This window comes from Enoplosus armatus, chromosome 6 (assembly GCF_043641665.1).
Source record: "Enoplosus armatus isolate fEnoArm2 chromosome 6, fEnoArm2.hap1, whole genome shotgun sequence".
NCBI classification, from domain to species: Eukaryota; Metazoa; Chordata; class Actinopteri; order Centrarchiformes; family Enoplosidae; genus Enoplosus; species Enoplosus armatus.
The window spans coordinates 15594926-15608737 of record NC_092185.1 but is presented as its reverse complement, the minus strand read 5'-3'; the positions used below and the strand labels follow the sequence as shown (position 1 = coordinate 15608737).

The 13812-nt window shown below is 41.5% G+C and overlaps 2 protein-coding genes and 1 non-coding gene across 3 annotated transcripts in view; 1 reads left to right on the top strand and 2 right to left on the bottom strand.

Annotated features, from left to right (window-relative positions):
- srpk2 (SRSF protein kinase 2) overlaps positions 1 to 3958 on the bottom strand; it is a 65748-nt gene extending 61790 nt beyond the window's left edge. The window contains exons 1-2 of the mRNA XM_070906742.1: positions 3943 to 3958; positions 3632 to 3698 (exon numbers count right to left, since the gene is read on the bottom strand). Of these exons, the coding sequence (XP_070762843.1) occupies positions 3632 to 3698; positions 3943 to 3958 (83 nt within the window). The remainder of the gene's footprint in view (positions 1 to 3631; positions 3699 to 3942) is intronic.
- Positions 3959 to 5205: 1247 nt separating this feature from the next.
- Positions 5206 to 5279, bottom strand: trnat-agu (transfer RNA threonine (anticodon AGU)). Its single transcript has one exon. It is a non-coding gene; the product is annotated as a tRNA-Thr (tRNA).
- Positions 5280 to 6953: 1674 nt separating this feature from the next.
- On the top strand, positions 6954 to 13791 carry pus7 (pseudouridine synthase 7). Its single transcript, XM_070907635.1, has 16 exons — positions 6954 to 7250; positions 7348 to 7462; positions 7832 to 7936; positions 8030 to 8174; positions 8704 to 8721; positions 9065 to 9176; positions 9312 to 9389; positions 9602 to 9730; positions 10150 to 10275; positions 10399 to 10460; positions 10550 to 10710; positions 11021 to 11147; positions 11622 to 11723; positions 12059 to 12188; positions 12394 to 12485; positions 13234 to 13791. The coding sequence occupies exons 1-16, from the start codon at positions 6958 to 6960 to the stop codon at positions 13368 to 13370; spliced, it is 1932 nt and encodes a 643-aa protein (XP_070763736.1). The 5' UTR covers positions 6954 to 6957; the 3' UTR covers positions 13371 to 13791.
- The last annotated feature ends 21 nt before the right edge of the window (positions 13792 to 13812 follow it).

The window sequence follows — 13812 nt, the reverse complement described above, 5'->3', positions numbered from 1 at the left end:
TCCTGTAGGGACCTTGATTATCTGTTGCAAATTTCATGACAATCCATAAAATGGTTGTCAAGATGCTTCACTCAAAGCCAAAAATGTCAACCTGCAGGGGCAAAGTCTGTAGAGTTCATCCTCTGGGCATCATTCATAATTTCACGGTAATCCATCTAATAGTTTTTTGAGATATTTCAGTCTGAAGTGTGGGCCGACCGACAGAGCTTGCCAACTACTGTATGGCTAAAAAACAGAATAGCAAATTAACCTCAATCCTCTAGGCACAGCAAGGGATGCATCTTATGGGATAGCAAGCATGACTGCCCAAACAACAAAAAGCTCTAAATACCTGCAGGAATTCAAACTTGATCAACAGAAAATCAAAGCAGAAAGAAGCTGCTGTACTCTGTCATGCTTTCTGAACAAAAACAACTGATCTCTGGAAAGTGCAGAGACAAAAACATCTCTTATGCGCAGCGAGTGACTCAGATCACAGTCAGGCTCTTAAAGACAGTAATGACGACAAAAAATATCTATGAATACATCTGATGTATATTTGGAGCTGTCATAAATAAGTGCATTGCAGTTAAAAGGCCCTACACACCCTTGGTACACCCCCAACAGACGTTTTCACATATTATGCCTGAAGAGATGTCTGTTTTCTCTCTGATGGGAGTGTTTTTCTGTGTGCAGACTGGTGGCCTGGCAGTTTAAGGCACTGACCACGAATTGAAAATGTCCCCTTTGTTGCATGTCATTCCCCATCCCTCTATATACAGGCAAAAATGCCTTGTAATGCCCTGTATCAACCCAATACCTTTACTCTTCTTATTAGTACAGATTTTGGTAACCTCAGCTCAGCATGACTCTGCCAAACTTCACCCTGAGTTTAGGACTTTTCGAGAAAAACAACTGAAAACACCTCCGTGGGTATGCTATGCGGTGCTGATATAAAGACAATGGACATGCATGCATGTGTACGCAAACAAACTCTCCCGTGTGTTCCTAGTTAACTCCTCAGCAAGATACCATGATCTGTCCCTCTTAAGTTTTAGCTACTCAAATCTCTCCTCCCTCTGAGCTTGTTAGTGTGTGTGTTTGCTGGCCGGACTGAGCAAGGTCATGTTCGATGTCACACAGTGGTGTTGGTGAGGAAAGACAGGCACTTCTTAAGGTTCAGGATTATTTTTATGTTATTGCATGCATTTATGTGTTTGTGTGTCTGAGTGTATCAGAGAGAGATCAAAGTCAAGTGATAATGCATCGACTGAACCTTTTTCCACCTGAGTACACATCGCTCTGAATGTGAAAGCCTATTTGTGGTGGAAATGTGTGTGTGTGTAAGTACATGTGTGTTTGTTATGGTTTCTGAACACAAAGCTCGTCTCAGCCGTGTGAAGCCCTTCAGCAGAGGCCAGGCATGAGTCTGGATCAAAGCAGATCACAACCCTTAAGCAAGTACTCTTTCTTTGAAAGTGAGAGAGTGTGTAAGAGAAGTCAGTTGTCAGAGAGAGAGAGAGTTTGTGTGTGAGTGTGGGTGTGTCTGCTTGCCCTGATGCCACTGTGTGACTCTGACCTGGATAAGCGTCTCCAAACAGGCGTGGATGAATGGATGGATGGATGTGTATCTGTGTCTATGTGAGAGACAGAGACCAAGATCAACAGACAGAGACAGCAGGGCCTACTCAGTCAAGGCAACAGGAGATGCTGCAGTCATACGTGAATCTTTTGAAATTCAACTGGATAATAAATACTTGAATTTAATCTCGATAGATACCACTGAGTGTCACCCACGTGGCTCCACAAGGTGAACGTCTGTAGCCTTGTACTAAAAAGGTTTGACTCCAGGTCAAGACATCTGTCACATCCATCTGCATTTGCATGTTGCCAAACTTCATCATTTCATATGCTGCTTACTCTCATGGAGAGCAGAGTCATCACCTTATTCCACAAACTGAGACACAATGGTTACACATACATATCATTACACCTATTTAACGTGGTTTAAATGAAGGGTACACATAAAGACAGTATAATCATATTTACATATTTTCAATGTGTGGAATACAGTTTGCCAGCCTTTCACTGATGGTCTTTCACTGGTGGACCTTGTTTTAAGAATGTTTTTTGTCAAATGCTTCATTGACTGTCACTGTTTCCATCTTGTTTACAGTATCTATTGTGCAGTTTAAATTCCGTCCATCAAGACATTCAATCAAATGTTGAGTCTCATTTTTCTGATCATAAGAAGGAATCTGCTGAGTATGAGTAATTTGCTTCATTGTAGAGATGATTAGTGGATTTACAGAAAATCAATTGATTAATTGTTGAAGTCATTCAACAAGTCAAAACACCAAGGTTTCAGCTTCTCAAATGCGACAATTTGAGGCTTTTCCTTGCTTTACACGACAGTAAATTGTACATGTTTGGGTCGAGAAAATAATAGTTAGTTGCAGCCCTTCTTCATTGTGAACATCTTTAAGAACAATCTAAATCTAGAGTGATTTTGTCAGATTCATTTCCTCTGCCTGCTTAATCCTTATCAGAGTTAAGCCCTACAGTGCATATCCCAGCATACACTGGGCAAAAGGCAAAACCACATCCACAACATGTCATCAATCTCAGGGCTACCACTGGATAAGAAAATAGCTGCTTCTAGGGGGGGGGGGAGCCAACACATGGAAGTATTTCACCACTGACATAATGTTTTCATGTTTTAAGACAGACAAAACTGGCTTTATGAATGGACTTGTTTTGCTCACGTGTTTGCTGTATTTCAATGTGCAGGTGTTTGGGAATTCCAGCACATTCCAGCAGCCCCCTGGGGTGGCCGCACCATTGGTATCACCTAATTGATACCTTCTTCGGCTGCCGGTGACGTCGCTCCAATAGCATCATGCCATGAAGTAAGCCCCCACTCTCTCCACTCCAATTCGCATGCACTTTACAGAGCCACTGCGCTGCAACCACTCACGCCGGGGAAATCACGCTTACATACCCGTGCATCTTCCCTTCAAGACTGCCTAACACAAACCAGGGGCACACACCAGGAAACAATGCTGTGACAAATTCAAGAAAAGTTACATAATCAAACACCATGTGAGAGATTCTCAAATAGGCAAGGCGGTGGTGTTATTCCTTATCCGTCTGGTACTGCCACCACTACTTCAAAAGGGGAGGGGGAGGGGGGCAAGGAAATTAGCTGTCACATCTGTCAAACCTCATTTTGCAAACCCCAGTCCAAAAATCAATCAAGAGGCCATCGATACTGGAGGCTAAGAGGAGCAAAACAAGGTGTAAAGATGAGGAACTGTGTAGGGTACTGTGGATGCAGATGTTGATGGAAACAGCCGTTAGGAAGTCAAGTAGGGACCCGTGGGGACCTCATCGTTCAGATACCGAGTCTGAGTCCTCTAACGTAAATGGCAACTTCCCACACTCCACAGCAGCACGTCTGATGGATGACAATACACGCCTTTTGCCATATGTGCGCACAGTCTATACCGCCGACGCACCGGCAGCAGCGCCGGGGCGTCACACGGAGAGAGGGACCCGCTGCCAACACACCAAACCCCGGCAAACAAACACTTGACGTCCACTCTCACTCTCACTACGTCGTACAGTCATCAGCCGCCACCGCCCCGCTTACCTCCGATTGTGAACCGCTCTGTCTTTCTTCCCCTTCGGCCTCCTTTTTCTGGCCTGGATGGCCATCACTGCCGGGGTGAGGGTGCGTTTATCCACCGGCATGACCGACGTCCGAGTCCGTGGAAGGGGTGTAGGAGGGACGGGGAGAGAGAGAACAAACACACATCATCAAGCTCTGGCTGGCATGGGTCATTTAGCGTCGTTTAGCATGCACCGGTAAGCTATCTACACGCGTAACTTCCGTCACCTTTCATATTAAATACAACCAGAAGTGTGGTAGCACAGCCAAGTTAGAGGCTGAAGGATACGCACCTTTCCTGGAGCTCATGTTTCCTCCTCTTCCCCTCAGCAGGAGCGAGCAGCTCGGTAGCAGCAGCCGGATTCTCTCTTTCTCTCTCACACACAGACAGGCACACACACACACACACACACACACACACACACACATGCACACACTAACCTTTGCCTAAAGATGACACGCGCTCCCTCTGTCGTTTGAAGCGGGAGTCGCGCGTAGTCCTGCGTGGACATGCGCCACTTTGCACAAATTAATACATATTTCTACTTAAATGTGAAGTTTAACAACAGAATATATATAATATTTTTTCTGAGTCCAGGCATCTCTAGTGAAATAATAGCAAACATAAAAACTGAAATAATCCTAACATATGAAGCCTATTACAACATGTATCTATAGGCTATATATATTGAACTAAAGTGTTGCCAGCACATTTTGATTCCTCCCGGCTACACTAAATGCATTTATTTTAATATATATAGGATGATTTCTGGTTGGAGTCCAGCTGGGGACCTTAGTTGCATGTCATTCCCCATCTCTCTCTACCCATGTTTTCTGTCATCTTTCTACAGTTGACCCTCTTATAAAGGCATAAAATGCCCCAAAAATGCTTTAAAAATGAGACAGCAAGACCTCACAAAACACACAGTGTGTGACAAACAAAAACAAACTGTATACTGACAAGACATGTATTATTTAGTTTAAGGCAACAAGCTAAAAAAAAAACAAAATTGATGTGCAGCAGTTTAGCAATGAACCTCATATACTCCTCCTCAGCTATGTTACACTTCTACAAAGCATAAATATACTGTATCAGTACAAAAACTTGGTAGCAAGCCCAGGATGCTGCTTCTATACTATTTATAGTGTTAGCTGTTTTTTGTATTTCTGTCTACAGCCCACTCTTTGCTTTACGCTATTTCATCAAGATTTGTTGAACTTGACTTTTGACTTCCTTTCGGACATCATTAAAGTTGTATATTGTCTTCTGTGGTGCACAAAAACTCTGTTACTCTTGGTTAGTATGAGGAATAGCACCTTAGGGTCATAAATACTGTGAAATTATTAATCCAGGTCCCACTGTCCCTGGTGCTGTGGTGTTCATACAGGTCTTCAACAGACAACTGAGAATTGCACATTAAATTATCACCGTTGCCTTTCAATGTACTCCGCCATTTGCAAGTGAAATCTGTTTCTTATGACTTAAATTGCAGGACCCAGTTCACATCTCAGAATTGCCTTTTCAGTAAGCCTAACAGTTTTTTACAGTGCTGAAAAGGCACCGCTGGGATTCGAACCCAGGATCTCCTGTTTACTAGACAGGCGCTTTAACCAACTAAGCCACGGCGCCAGCGATTCAAGTATTCGTCATTATTATGCAGATTCGTTTAAGAACTTTAGGATTTAATGGTGTTGTTGATAGCAGATATCATAATAAATTTTACTTCAGAAACCAATTGAAAACGTAGGTGTTTTACTTGAAATAGTTAGGTGAAATCGTGTTTTTCAATTCTATATTCTCCCACAACCTAAAACCTACCTGCATTTTTCTGATAAGCTGAATGAAATATGGGCTTCTTTAAGTTGCTGTGATAACGGTCATATTGCAGAAGAAGAGCGCATGCGTGAAGGCTAACGCCAATCATGTGCATGCTGGCAATACGAGTGTTTTTGCTGTCTAGCGGTTAGGTGTTCATCTTTTCCCATAGATATATACACATTCATATCTATATCTATTTCTATATTTATATATCTGATCTTTTCCAACATAGTAATTCTTTGAGTCAAGCTAACTCCATGACTGACAGGTCCTTAACCAAACATTTGCAGTGGGAGGGCTTTAGGGTAGGATCTGTTTCCGGAACCAACCAACCACACACACACACACGTGTGAGAAAAGCTGGCGTTCAATGCTAGTCTGTACTCTTCTGAATCTCACCAGACGTAGGTAAGTTAAAGCTGAGTTTTGGCTTGTAACAACAACGTTTTCACTTTATTTACAACATCGATTCAGCTTAGCTTTGCAACGTTAACATGAGCCCGCGAGGTTAGCTAGGTAGCATCGTATAGTAATAGATGACAATGCGAATGCGCTAGCAGCTTTGCTAACTTTTGAGTAGTCAGCAGCATGTTCATTATGTCTTTTAGTGTCGGCGTCAAGCTCGGGTCCGTTAAGAGGTCTCTGCAAGTGTTTGGCAGCTGGGAGACAAGAAGTGTGTCCCAGACCCACAACTGTTTCTTGCTACTTCAGCTCCACAAACAGTAAGTAACAGTCAGAAGCAGCGTTTTCTACGCCACTAATGTCAGTTCAGTTTGTAACTCATACAAACACTGCAATGCAATATTAACAGATGTAGTTTGAATGGACTTAAATGCAGCTGTTTTAGATTACTGCATAGTAAAATGTCTACTGCAGTGTAAAATGTCACTCGCGATGGTGTATAAAATAGGACTGAAATCTGACTGGTGCATCATACCAAAATTAGATACCTAGGAAATGTTAACTTCACAGGGGTGTGTTAAAGGGGTGCTCCAGTGATTTAGAGTTACACAAAGTTGGGAGACTTGTAAAAGGTAAGAATTGATGCAGCTGAAGCCTATGAAAGTGGTATTTAAGATACGCAGGGGGTCTGGTACAGATACATAGGGGCCAATATGGTGCAAGCTTCCAAAAAAAGCTGGATCCTACTTGGTGGCCAAGGGGTTTAAAGTGATGATCATGTACTCCAAACATCCGGGTCCCTGGTTTGAGTGCATTAAGCAACATGACCCTTACTGCACTCTCCCCTCATTTCCTGTCAGGTCTCTACTGTCTCCTACATACTAATAGCAAAAAAAGAGTTACTTTCTTAGACTTAGACTAGAAAGCTCCCTCCAGAGCCACAATGGTCATTATACACAACTGTTTCCACAAAAATCATGTGTAAAATTGGTGGATCCTCCCTTGAACTGTACTCCATTTAAATATTTGAATTACAATATTAATAAAAGAATATTTATGTGTCCCTTTTTGTCACAGCTGGGGTCTGATGGCTGAATCAGAGCCTGTACCTGTCCCTGTCCTGGTTGGAGAAAAGAGAGGCTGTCCAGAAGATGAAGAGAAAGACACACCATCAAAGAAACCCAGAGTTGAGAAGGATGACAAGAATGGAGGCCCTCCCCACCAAGATGAGAAGGAAGAGCCGGAGGGTGAAGCAGGTGTTGGAGAGGAGGAGGGTGAGACCTTTGCTGACATGATGAAGCACGGCCTCACTGAGTTAGATGTGGGCATCCTGAAATATGTCAGTGACCACGAAGGCTTCTCAGGAATCTTGAAGGAAAGGTTCGTCCTCCAGAGTCAGTAAAACGTTTGCATAATTTGTTTCAAAAGGATTAACTTTGGATTGTTTAAGAGATGATTTCTTGTGATTTGTTGTCAGATATTCTGATTTTGTGGTGCATGAAGTCAACAAACAAGGCAAGATAGTGCATTTAGATGACCTCTCTATCCCTGCAGAGCCTGAGGTAAGATATGGAATTAAATTTCAATCACCAGTGTTACTTCTCTTTACCATTATTGAGATTTTACTAATATCGCAAGATCCATAAGTTGACTGTAAGGGAGTACCAGTCAGTATTTAAAATGTGGTATTATTTCTTGTTGAACACAGTCAGAGATGAAACTTGTTTTAAACTTGTTCGCACAAATTCATTATACATGTACAACTGGTGATAATAATGATTGAAACTGTGATATTGTGATACACTGTTGGCAAAACGAAACCCTTTGCTGTACACATCCTTTGACATAATGTTATAACTTGATGAGAATCACATCTTGGGTTTTTACAGGCCTTCATCAGGTCAGATAGTGCTTTCTAATTTTTTGGTTTTGTGTTTCTTCTATGTTAGGAAGTCCCAGAGGCTCCACAGCAGCCACAAGAATCTGATGTACTGACTGAAGAGCAGAAAAAGCAGCTTGGGGAGCTGCAACTCTTCAAGAATAAAGAGACCAATGTCTCTATTGAGGTGAGTTTACACTTCCTGGATCCCTTTTTGACATCACTTAAAACTCATTGGGAGTTTTACATAATGTCCTTACTCCTCTCTTAACATATGTAGGTGTTGGACGATACAAAAGAGAAGCGTACGCTGGTCCACAAAGCCATCAAGACTCAGTTTCCTGGTCTGGAGACTAAGACAGAAGAGAAGGAAGGACGCAAGTTCATAGTGGCCTACCACGCTGCTGGGAAGACAGCTCTAGCAGGTATGTGGAGAAGAGATGGAACCAGATGTTAGCCTTAAACTGTCTAGACATAATTAATGACCAGTGAATTAGTTGAATTATCAGGGCAAGTATTTATTGCATGTTCTTTTTTATGTCTACATGTATCTTCAGTTTATCTTTGCAATGCATGTGGTCACAGCTGAATTCCAGAGCAGTAAAACACGATGCATGCACTTGTGCATGTGCATGATGGAGGCAGCTGCATGATTCTGCTCAGATCTTTACTTTTGGTTATGGACTGACCTTATTATTCAGTCGAATGCTGTAATCTAGATTTTAACTTTAGTTTGGTCTGAATAATGGCTTCAAAAAAGAGAATAAGGAAAGCACATATTCAGTATCGTGGTGCCTTGACAAAACCCTGCACTCTTGTTGCATAAACCATTTAAAAACACACTCACAGGCCCATGCATGAGATCTTACCCCTGACAACTCGTTCCACAGTCCCTGAACATCTCTTTCTTAGTAACATTATTCTATCCTCCTTTTGCTCTTCTCTGGTGGATAGAGGTCAAAACAACTGCAGGTAAGAACATATTCTCCACACAGCACAGAGGAAGTGGTTAAAATCCACATGGAGTGTTGGGATACTAGTGGATTAAATGCTTTTTGGTTTTGTAATTGTATTTTCAACTTCTTACCATTCTTTCTTGCAATGCAGGGATTGAATACATAATTCAAATTTAACTTGACGAAAAAATGAAAAGCTTTTTGGCACAAAGTTGTTTTCTTTACAGGTAACCATGTAGAAGTACAAAATCTGTTAGGCTGTAGCTGGAAGTGAGTTGTATTTTTGAATATGTGAATTATTTAGCTCAGCAATTCTTACCCTGCATTTCAGTACACCCTTTTTTCTGTGTCCATAAAAGCTCCAAGGAAACACTTCTGGCCCAAAAACCGTGGCAGTTTCTGCCACTTTGTCCTGTACAAGGAGAACAAGGACACCATGGACGCTATCAATGTGCTTTCAAAGTTCCTCAGGTCTGAATGCAGTACTTACTTTGTAAAAAGTGATCATCATTTAATAATAAACAGATGGATTGACAGTTTATTTGCCAAATGAAATGTGATTGTAGTTCAGGACCATCAAATGTACAATGATGCATGTCTTCCTAGGCTTAGACCCAACATGTTTTCCTACATGGGAACCAAGGACAAGAGAGCCATCACTGTGCAGGAGATTGCAGTGCTCAAGTGAGTGTGTAATGCTTTAGGCAAATCACTACATTAAATAGTGTGCACTCATTTTCAAATTGTCTGTGGAAGATTGTAATTTGGTAGCAGTGTACATGTTGCATCTTGTCAGTGCTGGAGGTGTTTCTGCTGTTACTCGGCTGATAGTCTCTGGTGGATCAGCTTGTTGCACAGGATCAGTAATGAAAGAAACCTTTTCCCTGTCCTTTCAGGATCACAGCAGAGAGGTTGGCTCACCTCAACAAGTGCCTCATGAACCTCAAGCTGGGAAACTTTTGCTACAAAAATCACCCTCTTAAGCTGGGGGAGCTGCAGGGAAACCACTTCACTGTGGTCATCAGGTCAGCAGATGTTATTTATGTAGATGTGTTTCACTTCCTGTTGTTGTTATATATTATACCCCATTCCTGTTCTTTGTTGTGGATGCTGGTTACCTGTAACCAATCAGCTGCTGTGTATCCGACAAGTCTTGTGTTAGTGCAGAGGGCACCCTCATAGGCCAGGAACCAACTACATAATATAAAGACCAATTACAACCCAAAATTGATCACGATGGCTGATATCTGATTTCCAGGATTGTGCCGTCTTCATCAGTCTGCAAAAAATGATGCAGGCACATCTTATCTTAGGCCTACATAAAAATGATCTGCTATAATAACAAAAGGTCCAAATGGACTTGTTAACAAACTCTACATCTACGAACTGCGACTCACCGACCGTACTCATTATTGCTTAATTTGTTGATATATTTGTATATCAGAAACATCTCAGGGACAGATGAACAGGTCCATCAGGCCATGACATCCCTCAAGCAGACAGGCTTCATCAACTACTACGGCATGCAGCGCTTTGGCACCACAGCTGTGCCTACACAACAAGTTGGCAGGTAAGGTCATCTCATGGAGATACTGATATAAATTGTGACAGGATAGTATAAATCATGACTTTGCAAAAGTTATGGGGTTATAAGGTCAACTCAAATGTTGTTTCCTCCCTTTGTTTGGGGCAGGGCTATCTTGAAAAACGACTGGAATGAGGTGGTGGATTTAATTCTGAAGCCTCGTCCCGGCGGTAAGTTTCTTTTGTCAGTCTTTTCTTCAATCTATAAAGTGGTTAAAAAGTGGTTTCAAACCTTCCTATATCTTTACTGCTTTCTTAAGCGGAGAAAGAATTCCTGGTCCGCTGCAGGGAGGAGTGGGCAAAGACTCAGGACCCAGAGGCAGCCCTGAGGAAGCTGCCAAACAAGCGCTGTGTGGAGGGGCAGCTGCTGCGAGGCCTGTCTATGTATGGCAAGAAGAACATCGTCACTGCTTTTGGACTGGTTGGTTTTTCTCATTAATGATGCTAAGAATAGGTTGAAAAAGTGGGTGAGACCTACAGAACATAAAAGAAGCCAGTCCATGTGCTCTTATAACCAAGCTAAGTGACCAAAAGGACAAACATTGCACTGGGAAGATTCCTGTTTAAAAATATGTGTCAACTGTATGAATTTAAAGCAGGATGCCACTTTGAAAAGAGCTGTCTGTTTAGTAAACCATCCATCGATAAACATCATGTTCACTTATTATTATTTACACCCAAAGATGCAGGTTTCTGCTCTTTCTGATGAGTGTTGTTTGTTCTTTTTTCAGATCCCTCGTAACAACCGCCTGATGTACATCCACAGCTACCAGAGCGTGGTGTGGAACACCATGGTGAGCCGGAGAATCGAAGCCTTCGGCCTGAAGGCTGTGGAGGGGGATCTGGTGCTCAGAGGAAGTAAGTAGTTCACATTTCTTCAGCTAGCTAATGTTAAATATTAAAGGAATAGTTCTACATTTTTGTAACTACCCTTATTCGTTTTCTTATCTGAAAAACCACAAAATGTTTGTTTTTTTACACAGCTGTTTCCCTATCTTCAGTCTTTATGCTAAGCTAAGCTAACCCTCTGCTGGCTTCATATTGCATGTACAGACATGGGAAGTGGTCATTTCATCAAACTCTCGGCACGAAAGCAAATAGGAGTATTTCCCAAAACGTCAAACTATTGCTTTAAAGAAGTCGTTTGAACAGTTATCCAAACAATGTAGATTATTTTGCAATTTCTCTGTCACCAGAAGTTAAAATCAATCAAATCAAAGCATTTCCAAGTAGTCAATTTGTTGCTACCCAGATAAAGTCTACAGAGGAAAAAGCAGCACTCCAACCATTAAGTGCTAATATACTGATGTTGTCTCTGATCTGTTAATGAAGCCACAGCACACGTGCTGTCTGCAGAGGAGGCTGAGAGTCACTCCATCCACGACATTGTGATGCCACTTCCTGGGTTTGATGTTATCTACCCCTCGCATCACGGTAAGAAGTGGCTCTGTGTGATTTAGAGTTCATTCATGTGCATGTTACATGAAAAGAAAGCTGTGAAAAATATCATTGGGTGGTTTTAACACTAATGTATGTGAAGAAAATATCACCAGTTCCCCTCTCTCACACACACACACACCGGCACTCCATCTTAAATGGATGAAACAAAACTGCTGGAAAAAACTAAATTAAATAAATACTCACCAAAGTAAACAGAAAATGGTTTAGCAAAATCAGAAGTGAATTGACAAGGAGAAACAGAATTAAATTTAGAAATGAAAGCTTAGTTCTGAGCATGTAATTACTGGTAATGCTTGTCTTTCTGTCAGTGGGTAAAGGTTACGGAGAGCTGCTCTCTGCAGACGGGTTGGACATCGACAACATGAGACACAAAGTGAAGGACTATTCTCTGGCTGGAGCCTACAGACGCATCATCATCAGACCCAGTGACGTCAGCTGGTTAGCAGCAAATTAAATACCAGTATATTATTTCTTAACATGGTGTTGCACTGTTGTATGAAGCCCTTCATGGTGTAATACCAACCATGTTGTAATATTGAGGCTTTTGTTGTGTACTGCAGTTATTTCAGCCTTCTTTTGTAATACTGCAATTCCTGTAAGCACCTCTAACCTGGTGTGTTGTTTTTCTGTCTGTCTTATGCAGGGAGGTGATTCAGTATGACGACCCCAGGATCTCCCTGGTGCATAGTGATTTTGAGAAACTGGAGAAGAAACCCGCTCCTGTCTTCAACAAAGGTAAGTTCCTTTTAGGATTGTTTTGGCCTGTGTTAATGGTGGTAATAAAGTGTACTAATGTGTGGACCAAATAAAACACTAAGCATTGACTTTTTCTGTGATGGGAAAACTTTTCTGCATTATTATCTGCATTACTTGATTTATTTTGGCCACAGCGCAGCAAGCTGTGAACACAACACTGACATATTATCACCTTTTATAAAGTTGATTTAGCAAACATGTTGGCAAACAGTTTCTTATTTACACATCCAGCAGACGCAGAGAAATCAGAATATGCTTCCATGATGAGGGTGAAGAGAAAATTGGAGAGACTATGCAAATTAACTGCTGACCATGCAGCAGAGCTCCTCAAAAATGAAATAAATGGTCAAACTACAGCTTGTTTGTGCTGCAAATGGTATTTTCACCCGAATATTCAAATATAAATACACTGGGAGGTTCCCTGGTTTTTATTTGTATGTTAAATAACGTCCAAAAAACCCAGAACATGCAGATACAATAACTGAGTTGTACCAAGTCTGTCGATTGTCCCACCTTGATGAATGTAGCATGAGCTTAAAGTAGCCAATTAGGGGTGTTTAATATTCAGAGTTGAGATGCATGAATGTTGATTTTTTTTGTTGTTGTTGGCTTCTCATACTTGATATTTTATATTGGCATTACAAAGTAAGTATCAAGTATTATAAGGTTGTTTGACAGCATTCTTTGCACACACTCTGATGCAGTATTTCTGTCCTTCCTCCGACAGAGGGGAAGTATCGGGCTCTGCGGATGGAGTTCTCTCTGCCTCCCTCAACTTATGCTACCATGGCAGTCAGAGAGGTCCTCAAGTTGGACACTAGCATCAAGAAACAGACGCAGCTCAACACCACCTGGTTCAACTGAGACCAAAACACATTCTGGCACAAACTGGACTGCTGCTGCAGGCTGCAAAGCACCTGTCTACTATAGCTACTTGCTGTTATGAGTGTTTTTAAGTGTACTATGTGAGTGTGTATGTGTGTGAGAGAGAGAGAGAGAGAGAGAGAGCGCGATTGGGTTCTATGTGAATCCAAAGGTAATTTCTTTGAAATACAAAGAGATTTATTATTCAACTTTTTTTTTTAAATAGTGTTTTTACTTGCTCTAAAGTGTTTCTCTGCTGCAATGATTCAGCATATTTTGACAATGATTTCAGTAAACCTTGTGCTTTCAGGGGCTCAGCATGCTCTCTTTGTACAGAAATATGAGTTTTTGATTTTCTTTTTAACTTTGAGATGAATGTGTGAATTAAACACTCTTGAAGAGAGAAATTAAAAGTGTTGAGTTAATAGTGTTCAGTCTGTCT